The 9,749-nt window shown below is 57.3% G+C and overlaps 2 protein-coding genes across 6 annotated transcripts in view; one reads left to right on the top strand and one right to left on the bottom strand.

The window, feature by feature from the left end:
* Positions 1 to 145: 145 nt before the first annotated feature.
* Positions 146 to 3,998, bottom strand: CPTP (ceramide-1-phosphate transfer protein). Of its 4 annotated transcripts, XM_079149381.1 has the most exons (4): positions 3,774 to 3,945; positions 2,999 to 3,166; positions 1,872 to 2,006; positions 146 to 1,646 (listed from the first exon to the last, which is right to left on the bottom strand). In XM_079149381.1, exons 3-4 carry the CDS (start codon positions 1,991 to 1,993, stop codon positions 1,124 to 1,126), a joined length of 645 nt encoding a protein of 214 aa, XP_079005507.1. In that variant the 5' UTR covers positions 1,994 to 2,006; positions 2,999 to 3,166; positions 3,774 to 3,945; the 3' UTR covers positions 146 to 1,123. The 4 variants fall into 4 exon arrangements, with proteins under 4 accessions (XP_079005507.1, XP_079005506.1, XP_079005505.1 ...); XM_079149380.1 differs by lacking the exon at positions 2,999 to 3,166 and having other exon boundaries at positions 1,872 to 2,071; positions 3,774 to 3,998; XM_079149379.1 differs by lacking the exon at positions 2,999 to 3,166 and having other exon boundaries at positions 3,774 to 3,998.
* A 128-nt stretch (positions 3,999 to 4,126) lies between these two features.
* The window catches only part of INTS11 (integrator complex subunit 11), an 11,921-nt gene continuing 6,298 nt past the window's right edge, over positions 4,127 to 9,749 (top strand). For both annotated transcript variants that reach the window (XM_079149325.1, XM_079149324.1), the window contains exons 1-4: positions 4,127 to 4,283; positions 6,639 to 6,736; positions 7,134 to 7,207; positions 8,329 to 8,557. In XM_079149325.1, coding sequence (XP_079005451.1) covers positions 4,256 to 4,283; positions 6,639 to 6,736; positions 7,134 to 7,207; positions 8,329 to 8,557 — 429 coding nt within the window. In that variant the 5' untranslated portion in view covers positions 4,127 to 4,255. The remainder of the gene's footprint in view (positions 4,284 to 6,638; positions 6,737 to 7,133; positions 7,208 to 8,328; positions 8,558 to 9,749) is intronic.

The following is a 9,749-nucleotide window of genomic DNA, read 5'->3' as shown; positions in this document are numbered from 1 at the left end:
AGTTCTTGGGGTTGGGGAACACATGCCTCAGCCCTGTCTGTGGGGTTAGGTTCCTCCATGCCCTTGCAGAGTACCTTCATGTCCTCCCCAAAGTAAGCAGGCACCTGGTGTACCCAATACCCCCGACCCCGGAATGCCGCCCCAGTCCCATGAGCACTGTTTATTTATGCTGGACAATATCACACATATCACTTTCCAAAGGGCCGGGCCCACCTGGAAGCTGCGTTTATGCACATCTGCTGCACTGCAGACAGGGTCCCTGCAGGTCACTGTAAAGAGTGGGAGCAACCAGGCCCCTGAGCACTGTGTGATGGCTGGCTAGGTCTGACCATCTGATAACTCTCAGCTAGACAAGGGGGTTCAACCCCCTCCGAGCCTGAGCACTCCCACCTCCTGAGCACTGTGGGGATGGGCAGCAGGCAGGGCCAGAGGGAATGCCTGGCTCCACCCAGTGGTGTTGGGCCATGCAGGGGTGGCCTGCAATGGCACCTCTGCAGGAGATGGCCTGCTGGGTCCCTTGGGGAGCTCATGCACTCCCTGCAGGAGCTGTTTAGATGGCAGGGAAGGCCTTTCTGCTCAGCATGCAGACAGGCTAACAAGGAGGCAGATAAAGGGCTGGGAGAGTCTATAGTGCCCAGACCATTGCCCAAGGTTCTCTGCCTGGGCACAGCCAGCCAGGGTATGAAGGGATTGGGGCAGCTGGGCCTGCTGTGTCCCAGACCTGGCCTAGGACAGGCTTGGGAAAGATGCACGTGGGCTGGGCATACCAGCTGGGGCAGGATAGAACCTTGGTGCCCAGGGACCTCTGTCCTCACACCACTTCACAGATTCCACACACAGAAGCAGGGCGACTGTCAGGCTGTTGCTCATGCAGCCTCCACTCTCCAAGCCTCAGTGGGGCTTGACCAGGCATGCCTGCAACTGAGGCTGAGAAGGCTCTCATCCTGGGCCAAGGGAGGGCTTGTGCCACCTCTCCGAGGCCAGCTGCCTGCCTTTCCTGTCAGCTGGTGGCTCTCACAAGCTCAGCTTGCAGGGGTGAGGGCTTTGTTGTGGAGAGCATGGGCCCTGGCTGCCCGAGTCCAGCTCTGCAGCAGGGGAAGCCCATCCAGCCTGGGTGTGGCCACTAGGGCAGGTCCAACAGGGAGTGCTCTGCATAGACCTTCTGGGAGACATCATACACATGCTCGATGAAGGGTAGGGCCTCACCCAGCATCTCCACAGCCTGCTCAGGGGGCCCCACGTTCATAGCCTCAAGGAAGACCTTGCGTGTGGGTAGGGTGCAGAAGGCCACAGTGACTGCCTGGCGCACAAGCCAGGGGTGGTAGGCGGCCAGTGAGGCGTTGTAGGAGTCGGTACAGAGGGTGGAGGTCCGCGCGTTCTCAGGGCTGGTGCGCAGGCCTTCCAGGAACAGCTGCAGCCAGTGCAGAGCCCGGTGCAGGCGCAACACCGTCCGGCAGCCTGAGCTGGGGTGGCGGGAGCGGCGGTCTAGGTCCACCAGTTTATTGCCCACCTCGTAGGCCACCATGGACTGCAGGCTTGTGTAGTGCTCGCTCTGGGGGCTGCTGCGCAGACGCTCCATAATCTGCAGCTTGGCGACCACGTCCTTCGAGATGAAGGAGAAGATGGTACCTAGGCTATTCAGAAACCTGCACAGCAAAGACAGAACTTGAGTCTTCACCCAGACCCAGGGCACCCAGCCTGTGCCAGGGACACCACCCTCAGACTGTGGGCACATCAGCCCAGAGGCAGGGGTGAGAAGACTGGGTGAGAACAGCCCACCAGCATGCCTGCTCTGCACCCTGGAGTGTGGACTCTGGCAGGGAAAGCTGCTCCCTCAGGAGCCTCTGCAGGGAGGTGCCCTGTGCACGCACCTGACCAGCCCCTTCCAGCTGGCGATGTAGTGGTCCAGCAGCACCTCTTCCTCCTCGTTGAGACACTGCTTGAAGCTGACCAGCACAACCTTCAGGTTGAACTCCGCCTCCAAGCCATCCATTTTCTCACACAAACTAAAACAGTTCCACACAGAACTTGTGGGTCTTCTGGCTGGGTCAGCTCTCTCTGTAGCTCATTTCTTCCAGGGAGGTGGGAGGATGGAGGAACAGTTGAAATAGCTGGGGTCCTGCAACTGCCTGCCCACAAGGCCCCCCGTTCCCTTAGGCTGAGCTCCCTCCTTGCAGCCACAGGCTCTCTCACAGACCTGACACAGACTGACCATAGCCACAGACCTGGGCATGGCTCCTCGTCATTCACGCCACTGACTCAGGTCAGCCCCCAACTCGAGGATCCCTAGCTGCATCCTGTTTGCAGCAGACCTGTCTTCCAAGGCTTTCTGCTTGTTTGTTTTGGTTTCTCTATATAACAGAATCCCTATTGGTTCTCACAGGCTGGGGAAATCCTTCTGAGCACGTGTTGCACCTGAAGCCCCTGTGAGGGTGATGCTCTGATGGGGAGGTTAGATCATAATAAAAACAGAGACTCTGAGATATTAGGCATTTCTGACACAGTAGATGAGCAGGAGACAAATACCGTGGAAAACAGAGATGGGATCACAAGAAAGGGTGCGAGGGCAGCTGGCAGATCTTTCTTTCTTGCTCACAACTGTACTCTAAGGCCAGAGCTGAGGCTGTGGGGTCAGCATCTGCTGAACAGGTGGGCACCCACCTTCACTCCTGCTGTTGGAGCTACTCACATCCCATACAGAGGGTGGCTGGGCCAAAGGTCTTACCATACTCAGAAGACTGTCACAGGCCCTCCCCCAAGGAGCACTCCAGGGAACATTCTGGAAGTGGTTTAGGATCAAAGTGTCCAGGAGGGGACAGACTCTGGATTCTGCTTGTGTCCCTGAAGTCACTCCACAGACATCCCAGTCCCCACACCTGGAGGGGCTGTCTCCAAGCATCCCAGTCCCACCTTCCTGGGTGCCCCAAGGACCTGCGGCTCATGGCCAACCTATGGGGAAGCTTGATGGGTCTCACCTATGTCCAGGATGAACACTCACCCCACTGGGGGCTGGAGATTCCTGTGCCCCTTGGTGCTGGGAGCCCTGTTTGGCCTCCCTACCTGCAGTACTCCAACTGTGCTGAGAGTCTGACAGGAACAGGATACCTGGATTTTCGCACAGATTTTGGCTTCCACTCCCCAAATCCTAAGGCTCAGTCCTTCAGCTCTGGGGAAAAGACACTGTATTCTCTTTTTCCTGCCCACGGCCCAGAGTGCCCCTAGCCTTGGCATGACCCAGTGGGTGCAGAGAACCAGCAGGCTCCACGGGTTGGATTGCCTGCTTGGTACGGGGTGGAGACTGTGCAGATGGGCTCACATCATCTGCAGGTGTGGGGACTGCGGAACCTGGGCCTCAGGAAGATGGCGTCCAGGCCCTGAGTCTTCCGGCACACCCCTCTCCTGTCTCAGAGCCTACGTGCTGGCCACCGAGCAGATGCCTTCTAAACCTCGGGGGTTCCTTCTTAGCCACTCAATATCCTTCGGGCCTGGACTTCCTGCCCATAACCCGAGCCAGCAGACATCAAGGAGCTGCCAGGAGCCTCTCAGAGCTGTCCTCGGCGAGCTGGGAACTGGAAGGGCAGCGGCTGTGCAGCCGAGAGCAGGGAGCAGGGAGCAGGCAGTCTGCCAGCTCCTGAAGGTGGTGCAGGGCACCTCGGAGCCTCCCCCAGAGTAGATCGGGCCCGGTGGGAGGGCGGGGTGGACGTCCGGCAGCACGTCCACCCCGGCACGCCAAGCCTGGCTTAGGGGCCAGGCTGACCGCCTGCAAGTCTCACCTGGGACTCAGTCTTGCTGGCACCGGGCTGGCGGGTCTCTGCTCCGGCTGGGGGACGCAGGGCGCGGCACAATCCGGATGGTGGGGAGGGCGGACCGCGGCCGCAGGTCTGCTCGGCGCGGCGCGGCGCGGCGCGGCGTGGGAGCCGGCTCCTCGCGCGCCCCGCCTCCCGCGCGCCAGGTCTCACCAGTTAGGAGCCAGACGCGCCCCTCCAAGCCTGCGGTTGGGCAGGTGTGGCGAGCGCGGCCCCGCCCCGCGCCCGCCCCGCCCCGCCTCCTTGCCCGCCCGTGCACCTGATTGGTTGCCGCTCTCCCGATCAGAACTCCGCGCATATCTCTCGTTTCCGGCGAGAGAACCGGAAGTTGGCGCAGCGGTTGCACCTGCGCAGTGCGTCGCTGCTCGTCTGGGTCGCGCGTTCCCGGCTTTCCCTCCGCTCAAGTGGAGCGCAGAGGATCTGGGGCCGAGGACCCGCCGCCCCGCAGGATGCCTGAGATAAGAGTCACGCCCTTGGGTGAGTCGGAGTCGCTGAGTGCAGGTGGCGTCTTGCCCTGGCCCCACACACCCTGAGGTCCGGCCGCCTTCGGCCCAGGGCTGCCCGGGTCGCCGGCTGCCCATGCTCTGCCCGCTGTGCGACTCCGTGCCCAGCGGCGCGGGGCGGGGGGCGGGTCGGAGCTGGGGCCTCCTGGCCTCCTGTTCCTGGCCTGGGGTCCAAGGGCTTTGGGGTTGGGTCCTGGCTCCAGAGCTTGCTGTGACATCTTGGGGGCTCAGCCATACCCAGGCTTCCTAGCAGTGAAACCAGCATGAGGCCTCCTGGGCTTAGGTGGCTAGCAGGTAAACTGGGTCCTGAGAAGGTGCTGCTTTTTCGTCTAGCCAGGCCGTGGGTTTAAATCCAGCTACAGGGTGTATGTCCAGGCTGTGGTTGCCTTCAGCGTGCTGACCTCTTCCTGCACGTGGACTGTTGATTGAAGACCCTGTTTGCCCACCTCTGCTTCCTCACCTCTGACTCTCCCTCCACCCTCTGAGTCCTCTCTCTGGCTCTGTGCCCACCTCCACCCTCTACTGCTTGTGCTGTTATCCCCAACCAACCTTCAGTTCCACCCTGTTACCAGTCTCTGCAACATTAAAAAAAGTAGCTTAACTTTTTGAAAAGAAGTGTAGAGTCCTACTTTCTTAAGTCCTAACATCCTGGAACAGTCACTTGAAACCCAGAGTCCCAGAAACTGTCTGAGTCTCTGGCTTTCTTTGTGCACATCTGCCATTTTCTGTCCTACAAGTTGCTTTCTTCCCTGGACAGAGTATCTGGAGCACCTTTCCATTTGTATGTCCTTCTCAGGACTCCAGATCACCCTGGCCAGATACTGATAGTCTCCCCAGGTCACTTCTCTACATGGCCCTAGCAGAGCTGTCCTTCCATCTTGCTACCCACTCTCCCCACTACTGGGAAGTTGTCCTCTCCAGAATCTTTCCTGCCATGGTTCCGGAGCTTTGGAAGAACTGCCAGTGACTAAGAACTAGACGTTGGGATTCAGACAACCAACCCTGGCCCTGTACTTGGTGGCTGTGTGCTTATGGGACCTCAGGTCCTCACCTTTTCCCTCCCACAATTATCTGGAGGGTCTCTGGGCCTGACGTGGCTTCAAGTCTGGAGTTGCAGTGGGGAAGAGACAGCTTGGATCCTCTCTTTTGGGGTGCTCATCTGCAAGAGAACCCAAGACCCATGGCCGGCTGCCTGAGTCCAGCAGGCTGTGTCATGGCCAGGTCAACTTGATGTGTATGGTGCTGACAGATGGGTGGTTCAGGTAGCTGGCAGAAGCAGATCTGTAGGATTCAAGGTGAAAACCAGACTATTTGGTGTTGTCCTTAGATCCCCACTGCAGCTCAGACTATGTCCTTCTATTTGTAGCCCCCAGGCCCCAGAGGAGGTGACAGATGGCCACATGGGGTCAGGTGTGCTCCCATCCGGCCAAGGCCTTGGACTGAAGACGCTGGTGGGGTCTCTTGGATATCAGGAGAGTGAGAGAGCATGGTTGGCATGAGCTAGGGTGCAGTGGCAGGGGCCAGGTTCCCACTGTCTTGGTTGGGATGTTCCTGTTGCAGCCACAATTGTTGGCTATTGCTGGACAGTCAGGGCCGTTTCCCTGTGGCTGACTTGAGGTCACCTGGGTATCTTTCTGTGGCAGTACCACCATAAGGCACCTTGAACCCCCCAGTGAATCCCAGAAGAGAAGATCTCATTGGTTTACAGCTTGGCTGAGTGCCTAAGAATGGCCCCCATCAAGCTTTGGAACTTGGGAGCAACAATGAGGCCCACAGAGCAATGGCTTGCCTGTTACTGGAGCTAGGACCACAGCTGGTGCTTGGTACTCTACCATTGTGTTGCCCCAACTTTTGGGGGTGGGTACTGAGGATTGAACTCAGGGCACTTGACCACTGAGCCACATCCCCAGCCCTATTTTGTATTTTATTTAGAGACAGGGTCTCACTGAGTTGCTTAGCATCTTGCCATTGCTGAGGCTGGCTTTGAACTTGCAATCCTCCTGCCTTAGCCTCCCGAGCCACTGGGATTACAGGCATGTGCCACTGCACCCAGCAGGATTGCCCCAACTTTGAGAATTGAGGGGAAGCTTGGTGGAGGAGGGCACTTGGACCCCGGGCCGGCAGCCCAGCACTTTGTCCCCTCCCTGTGCATTTCTCTTGCCTGCAAATGGAGGTAGCTGTCTTCTTGGCCCATCTCCTCTGTCTATGCAATGGCCTTAGGGCCTGGTTTCCCCAACCCATTGAGGGCTCTGCAGAGGCTGGGAGGCAACAGTGGGGGCAGCGGGAGGAGGCATGGTCATACATATCACCTGCCCTTCCCCTTGAGCAGGAGCCGGGCAGGATGTGGGCCGCAGCTGCATCCTGGTCTCCATTGCGGGCAAGAATGTCATGCTGGACTGTGGGATGCACATGGGCTTCAATGATGATGTGAGTCCTGAATGCAGGTGCCCAGAGGGAGGGTCCACCTTTCCTTCGCTCCTTGTAGCTGTACGTGATAGGTCCCTGAGCCTTGGGGTGAGGGGGCAAGTGGGCAGCATTGGGCATACCTGGCCAGCTGCACCCATTTAGCGCTTAACAGGTGGGGCCAGGCTGAGGTGAAGCCCCTGGTCCCTGCTGGGTTCTGTAGGCTGGGCTTGGGGATGTGCTGGGTAGTGAGGTTGGTGGTGATTTCGGCCAGCAGCTTGTCCTTCCAGGCAACTGTGAGCAGCCAGTGGTTGAAGCTGTCTGCTGGGTATGTGCTACCCCTGGGTGCCAGCTCCATGCCCCCATTCCTGGGACTGGGGTGGCCTGCTGTGTCCTCACCTTTCCCATGGCTTCTCCTCAGAGGCGCTTTCCTGACTTTTCCTACATCACCCAAAATGGCCGGCTGACTGACTTCCTGGACTGTGTGATCATCAGGTGAGCACCCATCAGGGGCCTTCCTCCTTCCCTGCCCACGGAGGCTGCAGGCGTGATGTGTTGCCCACCGGCTGTGTGGTGGGGTCCTGTCCCCAAGCTGCCTTTGTGGTGCACCCCTCAGGGTTGTGGTCATCCCTTCAACCAGGGGGCACTCCATGCTTATTGTCCCTGCTGACTATGTCCCCAGTTGTTGTGGACTGGAGTCTGGTAGGTGCCCCAGGAAGTTGAATGAGGCAGGGAAGTGCCTGGGTGGTGTGCTTCACTTGCATCCAGGCCGTTCTTCAGGCCCTGACTGTGGTGGTGATGGGTCCTCTGGCTGGTTCTGTCCTGTTTTACTGGTACACACCCGTCTCCTTGCTCCTTCTCCCCAGCTCTAGCCCTGGTCCCGTTTCTTTGCTATCTCAGGGACATTAAGCCATTGGTGGTTCTGGTTCCTGACACTGACCCTGACCTGAGCTCTAGGTTCATGGTCCAGCCAGCCACCTGTCACCCCCAAGCCTGACAGGCGGATTCGGGGGAGGCACCTTTGCAGCCCTCCTCCCAGCTCTTACCCGCAGGCTCCATCCAGTCTACAGACCTTTCCAGGCTCCAGCCCTTCAATACCTGCTGTCCTGTCACCACCCGCTCTGTGTGGCCTTGCCAGATGACCACAGCACTCTGGGCCTGTCCCCTAGTAGCTAGAGGAGTCCTTTAGGCTGAAGCATCCTATGTTGGAAAGCTGCTTGGATGTCTGTGGCTTGCGACACAATCATGGACTGCTTTCCTACCATGGGGCTCATCCTCCCCCTGGTGCAGTCCCAGCTTCCTCTGCCTTAGCCAGGAGGACTTCCTGACCACATGATAGAGACTGCAGCTCCCCTCCCATTATGCCTTCCTCCTGAGCTGCTTTGTTTCTGTGTGAGCCTATCTATGTCTGTTTTGTGTTTTAATCATACGTTAGTTTCCTGTCCTAAGTGTTCAGACTGCAGTTTAGGAAAATAGTGGTTCTTGTGTTTGCTCACCCTCGACTTTTCAGTAACCAGGAAGGTGTCTTCAGTGAATGAGTGGAGTGACCCGTGAGCCCAGAACTGGAGTGACTGGGGGAGGGTGATCCCAGGCCAACTGATGCCCTGTCCCCCCAGCCACTTCCACCTGGACCACTGTGGAGCACTCCCCTACTTCAGTGAGATGGTGGGCTATGATGGACCCATCTACATGACCCACCCCACCCAGGCCATCTGCCCAATCCTGCTGGAGGACTACCGTAAGATCGCCGTGGACAAGAAAGGCGAGGCCAACTTCTTTACCTCCCAGATGATCAAGGACTGCATGAAGAAGGTGGTAGCTGTCCACTTGCACCAGACAGTTCAGGTCAGGGTCCCCAGGTGTCCAGGCCGGTACAGTGCCCTCTTGGGGCTCCTCCTAACCTACTCTGCATACAGTCTGGGAGGCAGTGGCCTTGGACTCCACCTGCTCTTGCTCTTCTGTCTGGCACTGTAGGGCCACCAGGAGGCAGCAGTGCGCAGGTGACCCAGATTTGGCATGGAGCTGGGGGGAGTGCACATGTCTGACAGGAGGCTTCTGCCCAGTGGCATTCAAGATACCAGCTGCCACCCTCTGCCCTAGGACACTTGTGCTGTCTGAGCACACTGGGAGAAGGGGTGGGCTTGGTCTGCCAGACAGGTTGTTGAGTCTGTTTTGTTTTTGTGTTATTGGGGATTAAACTTAGGGCCTTGTAGGTAGTAGGCAAATGCTCTGCCACTGAGCTAAACCCCCAGCCCATCACTTGGTTTCCTGGTGTGTTGCTGGGTGGGGAGGCAGAGACCAGACCTGGGGATAGGCGAGCCCTGCAGGGTGCCCCATCTGAACTTTGAAGAGATGTGTGGGTTAAGGAGGGAGTGAGGGTTTTAAACAAATGAGTGTTGAGTCAGCTTTAACGAAGCTGCTTGCAAAGACTGTGGATTTGTCTGTTTTATTAGGGTTTTGCTTTATATATTTTGAAACTACATTACTAGGCACCTAGGTGTTTTGGATCATTTTATCCTTCTGGTTGAACATTTTGTCAACATGAAGGGTACGATCGACCTTGAAATCTACTTTGCTGGTAATATAGGTGTACTCCATATCTAACACACTTATTTCATTTTCTTTCTTTTTTTTTGGTACCTGGCATTGAATCCAGGGGTACTTAACCACTGAGCCACATCCCCAGCACTTCTTTTTTTAGTTGTAGGTGTACATAGTACCTTTATTTTATGTGGTACTGAGGATTGAACCCAGGGTTTCACGCGTGCTAGGTGAGTGCTTTACCAGTGAGCCAGAGCCCCAGTCCCCCAGCACTTTTTGCTATTTTATTTTATTTAATAACAGGGTCTTGCTGACTTGCTTAGTGCCTTCTTAAGTTGCTGAGACTGGCTTTGAACCTGTGATCCTTCTGGGATTATAGGCGTGGCCACCATACCTGGTGTTTCTCCTTTTTCTTTGTTTTTTAGCTGCAGTGCTGGGGATTAAACCCAGGGCCTCACTTAGGCTAAGTGCTGTACCCCTAAGCTGCACCTCCAGC

This window comes from Sciurus vulgaris (genome assembly GCF_902686455.1).
Source record: "Sciurus vulgaris genome assembly, chromosome: 1".
Classification (NCBI taxonomy): Eukaryota; Metazoa; Chordata; class Mammalia; order Rodentia; family Sciuridae; genus Sciurus; species Sciurus vulgaris.
This window is presented reverse-complemented; position numbering and strand designations above follow the sequence as displayed.